The 23,923-nt window shown below is 42.2% G+C and overlaps 1 protein-coding gene across 8 annotated transcripts in view; it reads left to right on the forward strand.

Annotated features, from left to right (window-relative positions):
- The window catches only part of GRID1 (glutamate ionotropic receptor delta type subunit 1), a 562,508-nt gene that overhangs the window by 664 nt on the left and 537,921 nt on the right, over nucleotides 1–23,923 (forward strand). For 7 of the 8 annotated variants that reach the window (XM_030030252.1, XM_030030245.1, XM_030030247.2 and 4 more), the window contains exon 2: nucleotides 1,912–2,067. In XM_030030252.1, coding sequence (XP_029886112.1) covers nucleotides 1,912–2,067 — 156 coding nt within the window. Of the gene's footprint in view, nucleotides 1–220; nucleotides 334–1,911; nucleotides 2,068–23,923 lie in introns of those variants that run through there. The other variant, XM_030030248.2, reaches the window with a different exon arrangement.

The following is a 23,923-nucleotide window of genomic DNA, read 5'->3' on the forward strand; positions in this document are numbered from 1 at the left end:
TCCTCGCCACCGAAAACAAACAACCGCCCCCAACACCCGAGCAGGAGAGAGGCATAATCTGTACGTGCTCGTAGGGAAAACTTTCGGGGAGATAATCCCCTGGTTTCCATCCCCTGTCGTAGCAGGTGTCAGCCGGAATGCGGAGGGGGGGGGGACGGGGGGGAGGGACGACGACTTGGCTGGGAAAGGGTTAGAAAGGCGAGATTTGCAGCGGCTGTGTGTGTGTCTGTGTCTATGCGCGCAACTGTTGTGATTTGAATAAGATCTCATTAAAACCCCTGGGCAGCAAGAAGGCTGGATCAGCAGTGGGAGGAAGAGGGGTATGAATAAGAGGTAAAGGAAAGGCTGATGTGAACTTTTATGGCTTCTGGGAGCGAGGCATGGTGATGTCCGCGGGAAGCCTGGCAAGCAAAAGCGAGGCTCTGCAGTCACCTTTTGGCTGGTGTTGAAAGGTACCAGCAGGAACGAAAATGAGGATGTTTAGGGGCGGAGAGGGGGGGAGAGAATCACTTGTGGAGGATGATAGAGGAGGAGACGGGAGTACGGCCGGGAAATGAAAAAGCCGTAATTCCCACCAGCCTTTTGGGGAGGATGGGAGATCAAGAAAAGGAGGGGGCCGGGGCGGGAGCGGCCCTGGCGAGGGGAGGCTCCACGGAGACGGGAGGAAAGTCCCGTGTCGACCCGGAGCGGGGAAGGGGAAAGGGGGACCAGCCCTGTAACAAGTTTCCCGGCAGGGTCGGCTCCGGGGCCGGCGGAGGAGGCTCCGGTCGGCGCCGCTCGCCTCCGGAGCCTGGGGGCGCAGCCAAGGCAGACAGCATTGCGGAGCCATTAAGGAGACGGGGTCAGCCCTGACCGCAGCGGGGGACTCCGGCCCGGGGGCGCTCCCCAGGGCTGGGCAGACCCCGGCGGCACCGGGGCCGGCCCCGCGGGGAGGCAGGGGGGCGGTGGGGCCGCCCTGGGGAAGTGCCCTGGCCGGGCTGTGTGTGTGTGGGGTGTGTGTGTGTCTGTGTGTGAGCGAAACAGCCTCCGCGGCTCTTCCTCTTGGCCCCTCTTCTCCTGCGGGTGGACGGTATCACCGCGGCTTCTCCCCGCAGGAACTTCAGCCCGAGTGGTGTTTGCCAACTACTCGCAGAAATAGCGGTCCGGTGGGCAGGAGAGGCGAGCGGCTGTGTGCAGAGCTGTGATTTCACACGGGCAGTGCACGGAGGCTCCAGCCACAGGCACGCACAGTGTGAATCAGCAGGACTTTTCCAGGCTGGGGGATAACGGTTTTTTTCTCATTTTGTTGCCAGCACTAGAGATCTCCCACCGCTGCGTAGAGCAGGGCAGTAAGCCTGGCGTGGGCACACACACACTCCGTAGAGAGGGAATCTTATGTAACACACATCGCCAGATGTTTTCACGTTAACTGCATAAACAGGACAGTGAAATTCAAGCTTCCAGGTTACCGGACACAAATCCTGGCTTCACGTTCGCGTGTGCATGTAAGCCTCAACAAAACCGCTGCCCGAAAGGCAGCATCCTAGGGAGCGGCGAAGCAGTGAGCAAAAAGTTGGTCGAATTCCCAAGCCTGCTCCCTTTCCCGTCACTGGCGAAGCGAGTCCCTCACCCCGGCGTGACTCCGGTTCAGGGCTCTGTAAATGCCGGGGGAACAGAAGTGGCCGGGAGGAGGGTTGCGCTTCCCCGTGCCCGGGATGAGGCCGCGCAGCCGGTGCCGGCCGCCCACGCGTGGGCCCCGGCCCCACAGGCACCCGGTGCCCCCGGAGCTGCCCCGCCTGGCACCGTGTGAGCCGGCTGGAGCTTTGCACGGCCCAGGGGGGAGCGGGGATTCTGGTGCGGCGAGCGGGCGGGCCGAGCCGGTGAGGAGCGGGGCCGAGCCCTCCTCACCCTCTGCCGCCTTCCTCCCCTCAGGTGCCATTTTCGAAGGCAATGCTGCCAAAGACGACGAGGTGTTCAAGCAGGCGGTGTCGGATCTGAACCTCAATGACGACATCCTCCAGAGCGAGAAAATCACTTACTCCATCAAGCTCATAGAGGCCAACAACCCCTTCCATGCGGTGCAGGAAGGTGAGCGCCCCGGGGCGGCACCCACGGCGCGGGCGGGCTGGGCGCCGGGACGGGACGGGGCTGAGAGAGGACGGCCCCCGGCCCGGCCCGGCCCGGCCGGTTGGCGGGAGGCGGTTTCAGCGCCGTGACAGCCCGGACCCGTCCTGGCGCTCGGCTGGAAACTTTTCTTCGGTCGGGGGTTGGCGCTGTCTTACAAGGAAAGGGGAGGGACGGCGCGGTGCGGCGGCTGCGGCGCCGTGCCCAACCCAGCCGTTCCGTGCCGTGCCGTGCCGTGCCGTGCCCGGCCGTGCCCGGCCGTGCCGCGCCGGGCAGCCCAGCCCAGCCCAGCCCAGCCCAGGCGGGGGGTGGCAGCCGCGGGACAGCCGGCCGGGCAGGGGGGCTCCGGCTCGCTCCTGGATCCACAAGAGCCCCCTCGCTCCGCCGCTGCGGCGCGAAGGCCGAGCCCCACCGCCGCCCCCGTCCCACCCCAGCAGGGCCCAGGCGCGGACGCGGCGGGGCAGGGCAGACGAGGGGGTCCCGCCCGGAGCGGGGGGGCTCGTGCGGCGCCGAGGGGCCGGGCAGGAGGACTCGACGCTCGCGGGAACGGCTGCGGGAGGTGGCGGGGCACAAGCCGGCACCTCTCCCTGCGCATCTGCCCCCGTGCCCCCCAAGGGGAAGCAGAGCCGGGGCGGCCGGCGGCGCCAGGGCGGCCCTCCGTGCGAGTGGAGCTCCCTCCCGGGTGGCTGGGGAGAGGGTAAGGTGGCCGAGTCGCCGGCTGAAAACCTTCCCAGAGTTTACAAGATCTGACAAGTAGCTACGCGGGTAAATAATTTCAGTTAGATTTTTGCAAAGGGAAACGTTTAAATTAATCAGCTTGCCTTTACAAATAAGACTTTAAAAAGATATTATTTGTGATTTAATGAAGCCAAGGTTAATTATGGCCTAGGTTATTTCAGAAGATGTGTTTTTCAGTAGTAATTATTCTAGAAACAGAGAGCTATTTATATACCCAGACTAGAATATTTAAAAAAATGATTCATCACCAGCCTTACCCTTAGTTTTACAGAGCACAGAGTGAATCTTTCCCTGTATGAAAATTTGCATTAATCCATATGTATTTATGTCTAGGTTGTGTACATGCAAATTATGGCTACAAAATTACATCAGATGTTAATTTTCATGAACTCTGAACAATTTCTTCTGCTATCTTTTTTTCCTCAGAGTAGGTGCTAGTTAATATCATGCACATTCAGGAGAAACAGCAATATATACCTTTTCAAGGGCCTGATCCCATTAACAATAGGATTCCTCCTGCTGCTCTGAAAGCTTAGCAAGGCGGTATGAAAAAATCTTTACGAAAATGGGAAGAAGGGGACTTTAAAACAAAACTCCACCCACATAGTCAGACACCAGAGGAAAATAAAAATCTCTAAATAATGGCGGGTTGATTTATTGGCAAAGATTAACTCCGAACAATTGGATCTTCTTACATTTGCAAAAGCTCAGTGTCCTATATTGGAGCTTATTCATATTCATGGAAGTGACAGTAGTTGGCTGGCTGAACAATTGCTTTCAACAACGTCTCTTCTCAGAAGTAAAACTTTATGAAACTATTCTGAATGCCCTGGGATCTGAGTTGACAGTCTTGTGGACAGAGTCCCTTTGCTCAGTTTTGTTGAAAGCAGAAAAGCATGACCAACTGGAGGGTTCTTCTTGATCTAGTAGGATTTTTTTTTAATTGGTTTATTTGCTAACCTTGAAGATTAGTATTGCATTTATGAAGACTACTATGAAAATAAAATTTCTCTGTTGAAAATCTATGCTGAAGCCACAGAAAAGACTCTGGTCAGATTTTTAATCTTTTTGATACAGAATCTTTGTTCTACCTGAAGAATATGTGTAAATAAAGATGTTTCCTCCTACCACTTTCACGATGCTCTTTCAGGGCTCATGTGCCCATTGCAATTAGGATCACTCTTTGATGAACTGATCCCACACTGCAGAATTAAGGAAGTCGTTGATGAATGTTCACAATTCCAAAGAGAACTTGCTCTCTGTCACTACTTCATTAAAGCATATCAATGTGTCTTCTTTTGGGAGGACTACAAAATGATCTTATCTGCGAGTAAAACCTTGCCACAGTGGGAGAGCTAAGAGGAGAGTATCAGACTTTGCTCAATTTCCTGGCTTGCTTTGTTGGTTCAGGTCGGGTCTTTTTTTATTTGAGATTTAATTTCCTACTTTTGAAACTGTTATACAACATGCTGACAGAATGATCCACGGGATGTAGAAGTTGCTGGGCTATTCTTACTGAGCAGCGTCTCTCTGCCCAGTGTTACTTGGTGTCATTCTGACTGTTCAAAATCTCATTGTATCTTACTGTACGGATGTCCTGCTCATTTTGGTAGAATATTGTGTATGGTAGCCAAAATAACCTGGAGCAAATCCGCTGCCCAGACTGCTCGCACAATCTTGCTGCTGCTACATAAAATGCCCTGACATCCACATTATTCTTCTGCAATGTCTTTCTAAGCAGCGCCATGGAAATCAGTGTTGCAAGCATTAGTTTCATAGCAATGGAACTTTTTATAGTAAAAACCAATCTGGAGTAAAAATAGACCATTGTGATACTACTGCCAGAATAGTTCACGCAATCAAACCAATCACAAATATTGTTTTTATTTGAAGCATCTTTTGCACAGTCTTGTGAGATGACATTGTAAATCATTGCTTAAGTCCTTTTAAAAGAGTGCTGCAAGCAAGGACCTTCATTTCAATGATACTGTGCTGGTAAAATTATGGAAAGTCATCTCTCCATGTAACAAAGTCTATTACACAATAACAAGACTTTAATTACTGATGGAGACAGTTTTTAACATGTGTTTGACTTGGCATTTATTGTGCAGTTGAAGAACTTCTGCATGGGTAGGAAGCACAGAAGGGTGGTAACCGTAGGGTTTTCTCAGTAGGAGCAGTGCATTTGCAGAACTAAAGGCCAAACAGAAAATAACCTTGCCTTTCATAAATGGAGTAGCTGGAAGGTGCTGAGAAGTGTTGTAAGATTTTGAAAAAAAGCTTTAGGGGCTTTGCTTTAGAGAGACAAGGGCACTACTTAGATAGTTTCTGGTGACTGAAATAGGTAAATAAAATTCAGAGATCCGTTTTCTTTAAAAACTTGGTGAACACTCATGTTAATGGTTGTGTTGGGTGCCAGAGAACAGTAATTAACAACAAGTGTAAACTGTGTTCTATCATTGTCTTTCATTTTAATATATGTTGCAGAACCAAGAGCCTGTTGTGCTGATGAGTAAAGAGATTCTTTTGGCCCCATCAAACTCATATTCTGTAACAAATTGTGGCAAGTGGGTGGAAGGAACTCCAGTGGCAAGGGATGTAACAGTAAAGAATAAACAGACCCTGGTGCACGGATAAAATAGGACTTCGTTGTCTGTTCGCGCTTGCAAGCAGTTGTTGCATTTTGTGGAATATTGCTTTTATGTATGTGGCAATTACTTGAGGGAAAAATTGTGTTTGCACTGACTGTCATGGGAGAAGATATACGGGGAATCATTGTTCTTTTCATATGATTTTAAGGAGATGAGCTCAAATCACAAACATGATGTCAAATTATATCCTTGCTTCCAAAAGAGCTATGTGCTCAGTTTCTGTTAAGTGATTGAGATGTGAGATAATAAGTGCTTGTTTTTGTGTGGTGTGTGTTTAAGCTAGTACTGTGATAACCTTTTTTGATTCAAGGATTCAAATAAGCTCAAAGGTATGAGAAACACTTTAAAGCTTTCAGTTCAAATTGGGATTTTTGAGCCTGCCATTAGTGTTGAAAAGGGACTGTGTGTATGACATATGGATGGCAAACAAGTTTCCAGCTGGGTTTGAAAATGTGATGGCATGTTTAAACTAAAAAACAAACAAAACTAACATGTAAGTTTTTAAAATGTTGCTTTTGGAGGGGGAGTAGTTAGCTGTAGGTCAAAACTGGGGCATAGGAAAGCTAATTACTTAACTTTTGTAGTGCTCTTTGGAGAAGGGATCGAAAGGAGATAGTTACTCAGAAACTGTGAAACTTTAAAGCCCTTTTTCTCAGCGGATGATGTTTGTGCATCTATGGAGCTTTCCTGGAGCTGAAACTTGCTGTTCTCTCTGCATAGCAATTTCAAATGAATTGTTTCTAATTTGAGCAGCGTTGTATGTGTGCTTGTTGATGTTAAAATGCTGTCAGCTCTGGAAACCAGAACAAATTTGGAAAATCAGAATGTGATTTGAGAACAAGAATGGTGTTCCATAAATGGGTTTATTGTCAGTCCCATGTATGCTGCTGTGGTTTCAGAGCAACTCAGAGATGCTGCTTGTTTGGATGTCTGTGTTTTGTATACCATTGAGTGAATCTGATCTCTTATCATAGTCTGTAGGACTTGGTAATGATACATACCTGGTATAGAATAGACAGAATAGACTATTTTAGTTGGAACGGACCTACAAAGATCATCTAGTCCAACTGCCTGACCAATTCAGGGCTGACTGAAAGTTAAAGCATGTTGCTAACGGCATTGTCCAAATGCCTCTTAAACACTGACAAGCTTGGGGCATTGACCACCTCTCTAGGAAGACTGTTCCAGTGTTTGACCACCCTCTTGATAAATAAATGCTTCCTAACGTCCAGCCTAAACCTCCCCTGGCATAGCTTTGAACCATTCCCACGCGTCCTGTCACTGGATACTGGGGAGAAGAGGTGAGACAGTTCTTGAACTATCTTGGCTCAGCACATTATTTCAAGTTACTATCACAGTTGCTTTCTAACAGTTTTATTTGTTGGGAAGATATAAGCTGATCAATGCGTAGACAACTAAGATGAAATACAGAGCTGGAGAATGGGACTAAGCAGCTCCATTGTTATTCTTACATTTATTTATCTGGCTAAAATCCCAAGAAGAGCTATGCTTGTCATATATTCATTGCCCAGTGGTAGGGAGCTGCAGAGGAGCGGAGTGACTGTATGCTTGTGTGTGTGTGCATGTGTCTTGGAATATTTGTACATAGCTCTTTTTACAAACCTGGGACTCTATTTCAAGGTAGTGCAAGTGTCCCTGACTAGTAACCCACAGGTGGGCCAGAAGCTGCATCCTGGTTTTGGCGAAATACAGACTTCAGGCTTCAGTTAAAGGACTGTTTTCTGTTGGGAGAATTTAGACTTAGGTGGCTATTAAATATAGGAGAGGAAAACCTAACAAGAACTGTGAAAAGATACCCCTGGGTCATGGTGGTAACCTTCCCCTTGCCATTGGGTAAGCCCAGATCCAGCACTGCCAAACAGGTGTTTGTGTAAATGTGGAGTAAGACATTTTATTTTGTTGAGCTATAGTTTCACATGCCCCAGAAGTGAAGGTTGTTTTTTTTAGAGGTAGGCTTTTTTTAATATCAGAATGGAAGAGTAGAGAGAAAGGAAAGGGAAGCATAAAAAATGCAATTAAAAATAAGATGAAAATTCATAAAATATTGCATATACAAATTATTAGTTTTTTTTAAAAAAAAAACCCAAAAACAAACAACCACAAAGCTTTATTGATTTGACTGCATTGGATTGGGGAATTTGGTGCCAGAATTGCAAAGGGTTGGTTTATATCAAAATACTGTCAATTAATTTTTCTCCAATGGTTTCCCTAGAGTCTTTCATTGTCACGTAATTTTAACTTTATCTGCTCTTCTTCTGTGGTTTGCTTGAACACAGATTTCACACTGTTTTCATCAGGGTACGGGGTCTTGTTTGGAAGTTTTTGACAGGTGAACTCTGAGCTCTCCAGAAAGAACATATTGTTATATACTTTTTTTTCTAGGTTTAGTCTGAGCTTTCAACACTTTTTAAAAACCAACCAGAAAGAGTGTAGGTAGGGGTTCCCTCCCATGGTCAGAGAGGCCTTGCTGTGCAACTACACATTTTTTCTACTAGTTTGCTGCAGTTAAAAGCTGTTGCTCAGTGGGGTGAATGGGTTTAACAGTTTTACCTCCTTGTGCCCTCTGAGACCAGACCAAGACTTGTTAAGGACTGCCACAGTGAAGACATCTGTGACACTGTCATCTCATTGTGCTTATGTTTTTATGCTCTATAGTTGCATGGTTCAGTGTATTATAAACCAGAGTATTTTGCAGAGCTGAAGAAAACAGCAAATTAATATGTCCATCTCTTCCTATTCTTGTGGTGTTCTTCCGCTGAAAGCAGGGACCTGCAGATGTCTTCAGTAGGAAGGAAAGGAGTCAATAGCCCATAAAGGAGTCCATTTGGTGCTGAGGATGAATGCAAGCTGCAGACTGCGGACAAACATCCAAATACACCTTTGTTTTGTTGTTTCATTCCACTTGTGATTTGTTACTTTGTACTCACGGCTATTCAGGTTCTTGTCACAGTTTCACTGCAGGTGCAAAATATTTTGTACTTTTGGGAGGCAGTCCCACTCAAACATATCACTGCTACAGCTCGGGTTCTTTTACAGGATGTGCTGGGATTAGTTCCACCCCAGCCACGTTCTCTGTGTTTGCAGAGGCTGCCATCATTCAAGCTGGGGCTGAGCTGCCCGGCGAGCGAGCTCCAGACAGTGCCATGCATTGGGGTGCAGCAGGCAGTGAGGAGTCAGGTGCTGCTGTGAGCTCACAGCTTAGCATCCCAAGGTAGTAAGGTTTTTTTGTGGAAACACCAACAGCGTGGATGGGACCTGTTCGGAGCTCAGAGTCCTGCTCCAGCTCGGTGGAGGCTGGTGATGAGGAGGTGGCGTGCTCAGCCTGCCACAGGAGGTGTCTCAGTCCCTGCTTTCTGTGGGATGATAGGGAATCCCGTGTTATTTTCATGCTTTGCAGTTAAAAAGTTTTTTTTTTGGCTGAAAGATTTTTTTCACTCCCTCCATCTGCTTAACAAGTTAAGCTCATTTTTTTTTTCTCTTCTAATTCACAGACTTGATAATACCTTTATTTCCATGTTGGGTGTGGATCTCCCATCTATTTTAAGGGTCTCATACACAAGAGCAGCTGCAGGCTAGGCTACAATTCTTTTTCAGTACCTAATGGTCTTTCCCACTGATCCTGCTGCTGATCCTGCTCATTTATCAAGGAGCTGCAGTTGGGTTTCTTATTCTAGGATTTCATTATAGAAAATACGCTACATCATTAACTAGCATGCTAGAAATTATCCCAAAAGAACAGAAATAAGCAGTGTTCATAAAAATATTAGCGAATGTGTTTCAGGGTTAAAGATTTTCTTTCTGCTTCTCTTTTTAAATTTTTTTTTTTTCTTGAAGAAAATAAATTTCTGAGTGCTTGCTTTGACTGTGGCAGCTTTTCTCAGTCATTAGAGTGGAAGAGGGTCTGTAAGTGCGAAATGGGTATACAAAATGGCCTCAGCCTCAAGTTAAAATAATGGCTTAAGAAAATGATCCTAAATTGTGAAATACAATCTGTATATATGCATATACATATACATGCATGCCCATATACCCCATACAAATAATTTAATTGCTGAACTTACTGTAATGTGTCCAGCAGGGAAGATGCCTTGAGCCTTTCTGTGTTCAGAATCTTCCAGCTACAGATGATTAGAGGATTGACTATCTAAGTATTACATTTTAAATTACATCTTCATACTTGCAGAATGAGATGAATTTTATATTTTGATGTCATTTATCTTGCTATGGTTGAGCCATACATTGAAAGGAGTTAAAACTACACATTCTTTGAACAGAGGGGATATCATCATGTTTATTAAAACTGTTCATGTCTTACCATAGTTATTTACTGGAAGGAAAACAAAACAAAGCCTCAAAGCCTAGTTATACAACTACAATAGTGCCTGACCATAAGACTACAGCACACTAAGACTGTGGCTGAAATAGTTACTTTGGATTTAACTTTTTGCTATTTCAGAGGAAACATAGTCAAACTCTTCTTCATTTTTTAGGCAAAGATCAAAATGTTTTTCATACTTTTATTCATAATAAATTCCCTCTGAGGAGAGTTCCTGCTGTGTCTTTATTTGTCTCTGTCATCTCATGCTTAGAGGTGTTTTTTCAATTTGCTCCTCAGAAAAAAATTTACTTAGAATGCATTGTTGGAATCATACTGCTGTGTGAGTCTTCTAATTATATGAAATTAAACTTTTTTTTTTTTTTTAAGCAGATGTCTCTTTATCTGAAAGTGTGCTGCTAGAATGAAAATGGCCCACACAGCTATTGCTTTTCTGTCAAGAGATTCTTCCATAATTTACAGATATTTGAGTTCATGATTTTGAAAAATGGCTTACATATTCAATTTTGCATTTTGACAGGTTTTTTTTACGTAATAGAACTTGCAGTGATTTTTCTTACATACAGAAATGCTGTGTGGTTCTTTCCATTTGGAAACCTGTTGAAAGAGGCCAGGTTTCAGACCAAGGAATGAAACATTTTATGCATAGGGCACACAGAAGTTATGCAGACTACCTTACACAAAAATGTGAAATGTGTCAGCTCTGAAGTTGAAATCTAGATGCCATCCTGAGAATCCTTTCCATTTCATTCTTCACTGAGGAAAGGGAGCAGCTAATGCTGATCCTTAATGTAGCTCTTTGGTTATTAGGATTCTTGTCCATGAGAAAATTGAAGTGAGACCGTTAAATAGTGTGCAACATTTTGAGAACCTCATTTTATATCATATGTAGATCTGTAATCATTTCAAAGGCAGATAATAATGATATGCTAATATGCCAAGATTTCTTTCATTTACATAACTTTAAGGCAATAAATATCTGAAATGAGAAATATGTTGAAAGGGTTTCTTTTATGTTTTTACTAATAGCTTGCATTTAGTTATAATTTGGAGACCTGATTGCTGTGCTTGAAACTGCATTCAGGTTTGTGGGTTTGGAGTGCTTTTTATAGCCTGAAAGGTTTGTCTTATCAGAAGGAGGCTGTCTATGCTAGCCCTGCTTTTGTGAAGTTCCGTTCCTTTGACCCTGTTGTGGCATCTTGGTACCTGTCCATTTTTTTTCCTTTTGCCTATTATATTATATATTCAGATACACAGTAAGAATTAATACTGGAAAGCACTAATAGCCAGTGCTTAAAGGTAAAAAGAACCAAGAGGCATTAATTTCAAGTGGTGTTTGGCTGCATTAAAACACACAGCAGGGTTTCTACTGCTTGACCTTACTGAGAACCATTCCCTTAGCAACTTTTCATAGAGGGAGTAAAAGGACAGTAAGAAAACAATTTTTTCCCCCTATATTCAACAGAATAATATCCAAGAAATTACTTTCTTGCTTAAAAAATACAAGCTCAAACCAAAATACTCCCAGTGGGTCTGAGCTCTCATTATGTATCCTGTCTCTCAGTCCAGTCATTTAATCCTCTGCTTTTTAACTTATTTATCTTAGTCTTTGAGATTTTAACTAGTAGCGTTGCTGATGGAATACTTTCAATATCCTCAAAATCTCATTGACAATCTGGTTTGTTCTTATTTAGAAAGTGAATAAAAGGTTTTTCCATATAAGCAAATGTTTGTAAAGTTAATGAGAATTGTCTTTATCAGCAGGCAAATGACTCTACTTTGTACCATTACTTGATATTTAGGAAATACCAATTATTTGCTGCTTGGTAATACTTTCAGTGGAGAAACTGCTAATCTAGAGCAGCATTTCCATAGCCCTTTGTTTTCTTAACCTCTCTGCTTCTGGATAAAGGTAAAACTTGGGATGGTGGAAGGAGGAGTTGGTTTATGGGAGATAGCCTCTCACTGTCTTTTCTGTGTGTTTGCAAACCCTTGACTTAATTTCACATTTATTTAAAAAATGCTTTAGAACTCCAAGGAAAACTCTGGTATAAATTTAGCATTGTCTTGTGTGGAATATTAGCTGCATTTTAACCTAAATGACCAATGTTTCGTCCATTTTCTATCCTACTTGAGGATATTTTTGGAATGAGAACAGTTATCTGAGAGGCTCAGAGAAAAGGAACTTAGGATGTGATGTCTGCAAGGGTCAAAACAGAGGGCTAGGATGTTGAAGTGCACAAAAAATAAAAGGGAACAACCCAATTATCTGCTTTAAGTTTATTTTTACTGAAACTTTATTTTTCTTTTCTTTCGGCTTGCTTTTGTCCTGAAGTACTTCAGTTACTGTGGAAGTAACTGTTTTTGATACAGGTAGGACTCAGTGACCCAAACAGAAAAAAATTTTGTGCTTCCTCTGGTCTGAGCGAGGGACTTGCACAGTATGGGTCTGGATTTTTAAAGAGGCTGGAGAAGGGCAGGGATGCCACAGCATTAGCAAGTAATCAGTCTGCAAATAATCAGTCTGTGGCAGGCATTTCCCTTCCAGAGAGAAGAAAAGGCATTTCCAAAGTGTGCTCACAGGACAAGATGGGGAAAGATATGGACTAGCAGAAGTTGAGGCTGACTGAACCTCTGCTTGTAGAAAGTCACTTGTCCAGGGCAGCTTGAAATGAGAGTGCCTATATCTGGATTAAAGCATTGTGTAGTCCACATGAAAAATAATTTCACATATCAGCACTACCCAGCCTTTTTTTTTTTCTTTAAAAAAAACCCCACCAAATTGTAATGGAGCTGATGGACTGTGTGTGGTAACTCTTAGGGAACATTTGGGAGGAAGGTCTTACAGCAAGGCTTCTAGACGAGCAGTATCCTCAGCCATGAGTTAGCACACCCATTAAATGTGTTACAGTGCTTTGGCAGCCAGTGGGGTCTCGCCTGGCTTCTGGATGGGTACTGACAAAGTCAGCTGTGCAGGCAAGCAGAAGTGCTGTTGTCAACCTTGATTAGAGACAGCCCTCTTAGAGCAGGTGGCTGGAGTAATCTTTCTTTCCCTTCTCTGCCAGTGGCAGTGGCACTGGTGTGGCAAGGCTAGTTCACAAATGGGTTTCTAAAGGCTTAATGCCTTGTCATATGTTGAGGGCAGTTTAACTTTCTGTGACCATGGTGTGTCCTCTTTGCTTTTACACTGTTGCTTAAAAATAAAACATAATGTCAGCTAAAACTGAGAGTCATCTGGGCAACGCAATCACTAGTGATGCCTGATTCTTTCTGAATCAAATCTGCAATCCTAGTTCTCAAAAGGCATTTTGTTGTATTTCATTAGTTTGGTTTTTTTTTTTTTTTCAGTAATCTAATATTTATCTCAGAAGAGCTCCATTCTGTCATCCATTTGGTTTGTTCTTAGTGTCTTATTGCTGAGTCGGAGACCATACAATTGTAGCTGATATCTTTACGCCTGGGGTTCTTCACCAAAACTCCAGTTTCTCAAAGGCATCTAGCTGGTGAGACACACACTTTCCTGGCTGTGGTTGTCCTTTTCAGAGCCACCTCCTCACTTCCAGCCATGCCCCATTTTATATGGACAACAGATTCATCATTCTACTTCCTAGTGAGGTTTGTAAATGTAAATTATTTCTCCGAATTCTGATGTCTTTTTTACCTGCCTTCTCTTGTTTGGTAGCGTGGTGTTCCCCCCATACTTCTCTTCCCTGCCACTGCTCAATGCAGTGGATTTTATGAACATGGTTTTTGTGATTTGCTGGATTATTCTATTTCCACTGCATTTTAATCATCATGATGACAACATCTGTTGGCAGCAGTACACAGATGTTTTTTCAGAGCATATTCTAAGGTTTGTAAATGGTTACTATATCTACATGAGAAAACTAAGGTTTTGTCTTTTCCATATACATTAAAAGAAGTAGAACTGCATTCTGGAAATGAAATGTGTGTCTCTGGGAGACTTACCGCCTTTCAGTGACCGCCAGGGGAAACCTTTAAGTTTCACACAGCTTCCTCTATGTTACCTGCTGCAGTGAGCCTGGGGTTTGTATCACAGAATTAAGTCCCTCATCCTGCTTTCACTATTATGATGGGTAATCCTCCTCTCTTTTTAAATTTTATTTTAGATTTTAACCTTTAAAATTGTGTATCATCTCTGACATCATAAGGAAATGGAGAACACAGATGGACAAGAAGCCAGAGGTGCTCCTTGAGAGCATCACAGTAGCTCTAAAGAATGGCAAAATATCAGGAATGTAAAAAAGAAATTACAACAGTGGTCAGTTATATTTGCTATAGGGCATTCTGGCAACACTGGCAGTTAAATCCATTCAGACTAAAATAGTAATTTGGTCAAAAAATACTTCATAAAATGTCCATGAACTAGAAGGCAGATTATGTATTGTCATAGTTTTAATGCCTTTTAATTTTCTTTCTTGTGCTAATTATCTTCAAAGAGACGTTGTCCTTTAGGCAGCTCAACATGCAGAAAAGCACCTAAGGGGAATGCAAGAAATAGTTTGTTTATCAAAAACAGGAGTTCATGTCCTGCACTCATGGTGGCAATGGGGCTCTAAACTGGATTTTGGTAATCCTGCTAACTGGTCTTTTATTGTTGCTGGCCTGTAGGGAAACTATTTGTAAACTGGAGTCTTGTGTCTTTGCCCTGAGAAGTTGTGAGTGGTTGTGTTGAGTCAGTGGAAGTGGCACATCTCCTTTAGGATGCTATAAGAGGAAGGCTTGGAGCAGGATGTGTGTGATGGTTTGGCTCTGAAACTCATTTTCTCAGAAAAATAAATGAATAAGCTGTTACATGTGTTAATTAATAAGAAGGGAAATTATTTTGGATCTCTTGTGTTTGTAAAAAGGGAAAACATGCTTTAAAATATTGATGTTCTTTTGGGCTTGCAGGGCAGAAAAGCTTACAGTCTGTAATTTATGACAGACTTATAATGTATAAAGTTCCCCCCCCCCCCCCCCCCGAAATAGCACTGTTAGTTGCCCAAGGGTGTAGTTCACCTCTGTACAAAACCTGTGTGTGGAGTGTAAGTTAACTGTAAAATTCGTACACTGTAAAATGCAGCGCATAAGACCAGAGAACTACTGTAAAAGGCCCTAGAGAAAAATATGTATCATACATACACACAACACTTTACCTAGTTAAATTCAAGTTAAACTCAGTCATAAGATGATCAAAGGACAGGCAGAAAAAGGCGTGAGCCTGCATTGCTCAGTTCACTTCCTGGGACAATTGGGTGAACTAAAAGGTAAGATTGTTCTCTCTGAGGTTGAAGAAGAAATAGGAGGAGTTTCTTTGAATATAGAACAGCATAGTGACAGCTGGAAAGGCTCTGTTGGCTCCAGTGCCCCTGGAAAGTGCCTTAAGGCAAAATGAAGGCTTGTGTCAATTTGCCTTTTAAATCTGTTCCCAACTACTTTTTTGGTGAGGTGTTGGACTTGCTTAGGAAATACAAATACATATATGGATTTAGAGAGTTCTGTTTTTAAAAAATATATCTCCATCTCTTCAGGGTTACTTTGAATGTATGATTTGCAAATAGCTTGTCAGATTATCAGATTAACTGGGAAATAGTCATAGGTCCTAGGGCCTTTGGAAAATGCACTTTGAAGATGAGAATTTTAAGTGGGATCTTCAATACGTTGTTAATAAATAGCTTGAGAATTGATAGAAAAACTTATGATACCATTGATAAAATGCAAACCAGCTGAGGAAGCTTGTCTAAAGCTCAAATAAACTTGTATGAGGGAAAATGAAATGGTTCCTGAAAAAAGGTCTGTATATATGTGAACTTTGCAGTTCTTTTATTTTTTTAATATTTCTGGTTATGTTATATTGATGTTTTTATAAAAAAAATTTTGTCAAATTATTTCAGCTTTTGGCCAGAAAGTTTTCTAACAGATATGACAAAATCATTATCCTCATGATACCCTAGAGACAGACAAATGCAGATGTACTTTGGTCTTGGTCTCATATATCTAATTTAAAAAAGTCCTTTGAGTTTCTTAATGAGAGGTTGTTAGTATGAAGTGTGTCTGTGTTCTTTCCAAAAGATTACCAGTTACCTTTTTTTTCCAGGGTATCCATATTTGCAAATGATGGCTCACATGGGAAGAGTGTGGCCATCAATGTAATACAGTGTTCACAGTGCTTTAAAAAATTGTGCCTGCAATGCGTTCACCTGGAATAATACTGAGATTCAAGCTGAAGATGGGAAATATTTGCTGACAGGACTGGCCTCAAGGCATTCTTTTTCCTTCCTAAATGCTGATAAAATTGCTGGAAATGTTCTAAAGTATATTGAAGGTTGTCTCAAGATGGATATATTCGCTTAAAAAAGGATTATTCTATTCTCCCCATAATGATATTCTCTTTTTGATGAGATTTTACAGGAAACTTATTTTATCTCTCTTCCTATAGAAAAATATTAATATAGGAAGTAAACTTGTTAAGAGTATTAGTTATCTTGATACAGAGAAAGGTTAACTGATTTTCTGGATGCTGGTCCTGGATTAAGTTTTAAATTGTGGAAGTTTGACTCTTACTCTGGTTGCTGGTGAATGAGAATTACCAGGTGAAGAGAAACAGGAGTCCCAATGCGGTTTCTCATGTGCTTGCCAAGCTCTGATCTGTATAGCATAGTAAGGAAGAAAAAACTTTATGTTCGTGACCTCCATATGTGTCCTTGGGATTGGAGTTCCTCTTCCCAGAGCTCATGTAGTGTTACCGCATACTTCATGCCTCCTTCTGACCTGTCTGTAGGGACCCAGAAGGGATCTTACTCTTGAAATGTGGCTTAAGGTGCATGATAGTCTTTTGCTTCATCCCTTATTTCCTTCCCTCCCTTCTCTTTGCTGTCATCCTTTCATCACCCAAAGTACCAGACTGGCCAGAGGAAGTGATGTTTGCTATATTAGGCTGGTACACCTGTTGGTTAATTCTGTTATTGCTAAACTGCATTTGCTTAAACCGGGAATGGGTTAAACTAGATGTGGACTTGTGAAGGAATTTTTCTCCCTGGTGAGATAAGTGGGGACCTGCTACTTATTTCATTTTTACTCTCTGTGCTGTGTAGGTTGCAATCAGGATTTTCTGAACTATTTGACAGAACACATTTCTTAATATTGTTGGGGCCAGCATGACAGCCTGAATTTCCTCTGCTGTCCTCTTGAGTTGCCTTGTAGTTCTGGCCCTTGCCCTCTTACTGTAGACTTTGGGATGGTGCAGGCCAGTTGTTTTCAATCTTTTTCAATTTCTATATTGCTGGAAAAGTTCCTGAGAGGGGTGATAATTTAAATATACTGACAACAGACTTGATTTTTTTTTTTTTTTTTTTTTTTTAAATTGCCTGGATTGATCTGTGAACCACAGGTTGAAACCAGTGGTAGAAGATTTAGGAAATAATCCTTGGTGTTCACAGGACTGATGTGTTCTTGACCCCTTGATTGTATTTTCCTGTGATTGCAGAGAATTGGAGTCAGTGACCCAGACGATCCATCCAGCTTTGTCCCCCAGACGCGGAGCATAAGTATAGAATCACAGAATCATTTAGGTTGGAAAAGACCCTTAAGATCATTGAGTCCAGCCATAAAACGATAGTACGCTCATTGTCGTTAACCTCATGCTTATGTTTATTTTCCTTAAAATGGTCTGTTAAGTCTTTATTTGAAGCACTGAGGTTTTGTCTTATCATTAGCCAACTACAAAGACTAGAAAAATTGACTGATGTTCTTGAACGACAAGGCATTATCTAAGTGCTGACAAGCAGATGAACAACCCCCTTGAAATTGCTAGTTTCAGTTGTTTTCTGTAGGGAAATACAATGAGGAGGAGGACCTTAGGTCTTTGGAGGTAAAAGCCTCAAAGATATAAAATGAACATGGGAATTTGGGTCGTCTGACAACTATAAGCTCAGATATTGGCCTGTTTGCCAAGCATGACTGTGCCACTGTCATAATGCAGACTAGAAATCTTAAATAGCTGTACTTCAGTGCTTGTAAACTAGTGAGTGATTATTTCATCTTCTGTTTATACCATTCATCAAAGCAGTCTGGGCTGACAAGGCCTGGAAAATTCTCAAGGGTTTTGCTGCTGTTAATGCAGTGCGCTACAATGGGACCGACCTCTCTTGTACAACAATGTCGTTGAGTACTTCTAATATGGTGGTCTATATTGGCACTAACTCACTGAATCATAGGAGTTGCATGTTCCTACCCATCTGCCTCATTTGAACTGATTGCAGCAAATTCCTTGGAAGTTCTTCCTTCTGTACATTGCATATGAACTTTTCAAGTTGATTATGTTTGTTACCATTAATAGCATACAGTCGCTATTTGATGATTTTGTAAAAACTCAGCCCATTTACTTAAAAAATAGAAAGTATTATTTCTGTGAAGATTTTGAGGAACTGAACTTTTTTTCAGAAATATGAATAAAACTCTCCAAGAAATCACTGTACATGGTGATGTTTTACTGCTCTAATTTATTAAATTTATTAAATGCTTCTGTAGCCTTCCTCAATTCATAGAAGCTTGGTATGAGGACCACAGCCTGCTTTCTTTCAGTTCATAGAGATCTGAAAGCATAACCTTACAACCATCAATAACCATGTGAACTTTTGCCTGGCTTGATCCTCAGACACATTACAGCTGAGGTTCTAGACCACATGTAACCCCATGGCAAATCTTTGATTTTAAACAGTGCATGTCACAGTTATTTTTTACAAGCAGGCTGAGAATTTGTGCATAGAAAAGCTTTCTAGGCCCTCATACATTTAGACTTGACCTGTGACCAATACAGTGTAAGTACTGTGAACATGAACCAGATCCAGTCCTAGGGATACCTATAGTTACAGGATACAAGCTTTATCTCCTCTACTCCGCCATGTGTAGTAGAGCTTGGCATACACATGAGAATGTGCTTTGGGATGCATTTCTTTTCTTCTTTCCTTCCAAGTTAGCTTGGCTCTTCAGCCTCAGTGAGTGGGCATCTTCTACAACAAAGCAATTAAATTATTACATTGCTTATGCTTACTGCAATCGCTTGAAATCTTTAGCAGGTATTTCTGAAATATGATACTTGCTCCTTCCACAGGCAGATCCTGCACCTGGGAGGAACTTGTCACAAGCATGGGCTTAAAGGCAGGATGGCTCAAGGCACATGCAAAGCAGGCAGCTCTGGGGCAAGTCACTGGAAGTATAGCATCAGCTTTAGTTCTAATGATGAATTTGGCTGCTCTGTGAGGCTTGCCAGCATTGCTGCTGCCCCGTGAGAAGGGTTGGGATTTGGGAAAGGCAGCTGTTGCAGGGGCAGGGAAGGAGCACCACTCCTTATATTTTCCATTGTCACCCAACTGACATCAGAAATAATAGGACCCGCTCACCTGAGTGCACCACTGGGACTTCACCTGTGGTTTGTCCCTTAATATTTATTTCCCACAGAAGAAGCAGCCTGGACTTGGCCAGAAACAATCTCTTATCCTTGTGGCATCAAAATTCATTTCTGCCTAAACTGCTGAGATGATGTGAGCTGTCTCTGCTTAACAGTCCGTATGATACATTGTCTGCTTTGTCTGTGTGGGAACTGAATTCATATTTCTGAAAGGTACACCCAATGGGAAAAAATTTCAGACAGAGCTGCACCATGAACAAAGTTGAAGGACTACTGAGTGTTCTCAAAGTTACACCCCTTTAGCTCAGACACAGGAGTTCCTCTCACAGGTGATGGCATGCTCATCTGGCTGGACAACCAGGACTCTGTCACTGGAGTGACTGCTTCCAGCTAAGTCATGAGTTGCAGCAGACTTGACTGATCCGTAAAGACTTCCAGTGGTTCATTTCTAAGAGAAAGAACTGCAGTCTGATATATGCTATTCAATATAGGCACAAAAATAAAGACTATACTGGAGGAAGTTATTTGTTGAAAATCATTCAGTCGCCTCTAGAAGAAATAGGCAGTAAATCTGCTTGACTGTCTTCATTAAACCCAAAAGCATCTGTTGCAACACTTGTTATGGTAACTGAAGTAGGTATTAAGTCTGACTGTAAAAGTTATAGAAAACATAGCTTTAAAAATTCATTGCCTGTTTTACTAGCGATTGGCAAATAATTCCTAAAAAGAGGCTTTAAAGGATCTGATCTGTGGAGTTCAGAGTTCTCAAAGTCTTGATTTGGGTTTGACAGTATCTAGGTCTTTCAAGGAGAGCCTGTTTGCAGATTTACAATCAGTATTAGCTGTTTTTCTAAGCTCGTAGCTGACTATTAAACAGAAGTGAGCAAGAGCTAGCCAAGTATGGATGATAGGAGAATGAAAACAGGAAATTCCCTACGATGGTCTTCCAGGCCCTAGTGCCAGCCATGCAGATGGAGCTTGGTATCCCTTCTTAGGAGTATTCTTAAACTCTGACAAGAGAAAGGGCCTACTTACTCCAAAATGCCACACTGCATTTACTAATTTACTGTGGCTTCAGAAAGTGAATCTAGAAACAGAAATGTCAAGAGATATGGCAGAGCTGTAGCTGCTGGTACTAGATAGTACAAAACATACAGAAGATAAGAGTTCTGAGTCTATAATTTTTTAATACACGAAAATGGCTACGTGTAGCACAGAATGTGTTCCGTAGTGGATTAGAGATCCATCATTAGTTTTTAAGCACTTTCAGCAGCAAAATATGAGAACAGTTCTTTGAAAAGGTATGTAGGCATCTTTGCTCCCTTTATCATCCTTCTGAGAAAATGTAAAACAGAAAATGCAAACAAAATTAAACTCCTAACTGTTTTTTAAAAATTCATTCTATGAGATTTGAGAGAGCTGGAAAAATCCTTTATTTCATCTTTGTTTTTTTGAAAGCCGAATGGAATGTGGTCTTTTTGTTACAGACTTCTTATTCAAAAAAACATATTCCTGCCTCAGAACATGTAAATTTTGGTGACAGTGATGTTTTGTGTTACCTCTACCCACTCTCCCAAATAAAATCCAAGGAAACCCTTGCTGTCAGTGCAGATTCTTCTTGTGGCAAGGAATATTTTTGGTCTGAAAACTAAGTAGCTAATCAGGCTTGGGCAGTGGCAGTCCATAGACAGAACCACTGCCTTTTTTCACTCTTTGTAGTTCCCTTTGTTTCATATCTTGAAAATATTTGGGAGAAACCCCTAACTAAAATAATCTCCAGGGAACTGTTTATTCTTTTAACTTGTAACCGGATATCTGACAACAAAGCCTCATTGTCTTTTAGAAGACTTAAAACCAAATGGAAAATATGTGACTTTTACCTAAAAGCTTTAGTGGGCTTTGCCTTCCCTATAGACAATGGTTGCTGGGTCCAGGGCTCGATGGGGCACACGTGGTGCTGTCCCACTGCTGCAGAACTGCTTTACACCTGGCTGATGTCCCTGCTTCTGTGCAGGCACTCCTCGTGGGAAGGAGGCAGGAGAAGAGTGGTGCGGCTGGGTCTGCTGCCTGGGCAGCCGGCCAGGGGCTGCTGAGTCTTGCAGAGAGGCAGTCTTCAGAGGTCTCTGGTCTGATGCTGTTGGCCAGTCACAAAAGGTACCTCACAAACTGTCCTTGGGACTTTTTTGTCTAATGAGGGAGAAGGATATTTCGGGTTGCTCACGACGGATTGTCTGGTCTCTTTCTTGAGAATTGTTACTGAAGTCTGCGTATGTGGACAAAATTTCCTTTTAACTTCAGTGAGGAAGGTACAAACTGAGGCAAGGAAAGTCCCGAAAGCTGGAACTTGAACCAGTCAGTTGGCCTGTATTTCTCCTACTTCTGTGAAATTCATATATATGTGTTTGTACATACATATATATATCTATATAAAAAAAATAGCTGCTCCTGATTAGGCAGATTATGTACGTGTTAGGGAACACTCTTCTTTCTGGGAGCCTTTTTCTGCATTCGCAGCTGTGGTAAGCAATACACAGAGAAGGTTGTTATTTTGTTATGATAGGGTCGCTGTTCTTAGCACTAGTCTTTATTTTCTACTGTCTCTTATGAGACTTAAACCTGTTGTTTTCATGCAATTTTCTTTTTTTCAGTAAGAGTTTCTTAAGTGATATATCTTGTTTTATGCTAAAACTGTCCTTCATAGGAATTTCTTCACAAAATCCTTGCAGTTAGGACAGGCTGATTGCAGCCCCTGCAGGGCATTGAACAGTAGTTTCTTCACTGCTCTGGTATCTCCCCAGCAGGCCCAGCCTCTGCCAGGCTGGTTTTGTGCTCTCGATGACCCAGCTGTCAACTCCTGAGGCACAAGGTCCCTGCAACACTTGCTGACACATAACCTTGTGTTTGCGTTTGCACTGGAACTCTTCAATCAGGTACTTAAATGACCATCTCAATGTCCTTATTTCTCACAGAATATTGAACCTTCCATTTAATATCTCCTTTCATGAGGAAGGACTCTACACAAGCTTTAACACTACTTGAATCCCATTAAGAATTGCTGTGATGCCTAACAATGTATGTCTTGTAACTTGCTATAAAGACAGTTCCTGATGATTTGGTGCAACAGAAAGAAGGCATATTTCCATTGAAAGTACTTTTCTTCTTGCCATTTGTTCAGCCAATTGCTTCAGAAATAGCTATGGTGCTTGGCTTTTACCTTTGCAAGCCTGAGTTTTTTGACACTGAACATTTCCTGTCCAGAAATGACTAATTAGCTAGAGGCTCAGAATAAAATAAGGAGGTGAAGTATGGTAAAGATATCTAGGGAGGTTGCTGTGTACCTGCACTGTGTGTTTGATTAGGGAACACTTTTAAAGCATGGGAAACAGAGATGCTATCATTTCTACCTTTAATGGGAGGCCTCAGAGACTGAGCTGTTAGCTGCTCTAGAGATGGCACTGTGGATTTCCCTTTCGAAATAGTCTTGAGAGATAATGCTCTTTCCCCAGATCCCTGGTGACATGAAGGGCTCAGGAGTGTGTGTCTGACTTACAGCCCCTCAAAGCCTTCTTATCCAGGGGAAATCTTCCCGGGAGTCTCCATAAAGATACTTGAAAAGAACAGGAGATCACTGCTTGCACAGGGCCATAAGATCTCATAAAAAGGAAAAGCTTTGCAGAGTAGAGGATTTTTCTTTTTCTTCATATACCCCCTAATGACTGAAATCAGTAAAAAACCCCAAACTATAGCCCATCACACAGTAAAGGAGGATGACTTGGGTTAGACAAAGTTTTTAGCTTGATATAAACCTTCTTTGTGTTTTGTATAATAGCCATGTGTCACTGTGAAGAATGCTAAAATGGCTTCTATCAAGAGGAATTTAGATGAACACTGAAAGGCAAGGCGATACTAGTACTGACTTGTTTCACATGTAGTCTTTGTCATTTTAGCAATGTCAAAATTTCTTATAGCCTGGATGTTTCAAAGAGGCAGATAGGTACATGTAAATGCATTGATTGTTCAGGTTGGTTGTAAGTTTCAGGCTTGTCAAGCAGAGTTTAAAAATCTCAGTTTTTATTCAAAGGAGGAAAAAAAGGCAGTCACTTTCCAGTAAATCTGTATTTTCTAAAACAGAAATATTTTATCTATTCTAGACATTTTGTTGTCTATCACTGTATAGATACTGATATTGTTGCTCTGTAATAACATAATCTTTCTGCTCTACCTACTTGTGAGGAGCATTGTAAGAATTAATTAACAAGTCCTGATAAGAACATTCAGCATGCTCTTAAGTATTTTATTCAGAGATATCTTGCCTCCACTACAAGAACTTGAAGTACTTTTCTTCATTTGCATTAGAATAAAAGGTCAGGAAACAGCTTTGCAGCATTTGACCTGAGGGATATGTTTTCAGATGGTGGGGGTGAGGTGGCTGGCTGCACCACTTACCTGAGAGAATCTCTGAAATTGCTGTTTTGATTGCCTTTGGATGGGTTTGCACCAAAAGTTTTCTGAGCGTGGTTGTCCCTTCCCTACTGGTGTCAGACTTTGAATCTGAAAGAGAAGCTGATAGCATGTCCTGTGAGTGACTAAATGAAATAGAAAACCGGCAAGGTTCTGTCAAAGATGCAACCACTTAGCTGCACAGTAGTACCTATTTTGAGA

Source organism: Aquila chrysaetos, chromosome 11, assembly GCF_900496995.4.
Source record: "Aquila chrysaetos chrysaetos chromosome 11, bAquChr1.4, whole genome shotgun sequence".
NCBI lineage: Eukaryota > Metazoa > Chordata > Aves > Accipitriformes > Accipitridae > Aquila > Aquila chrysaetos.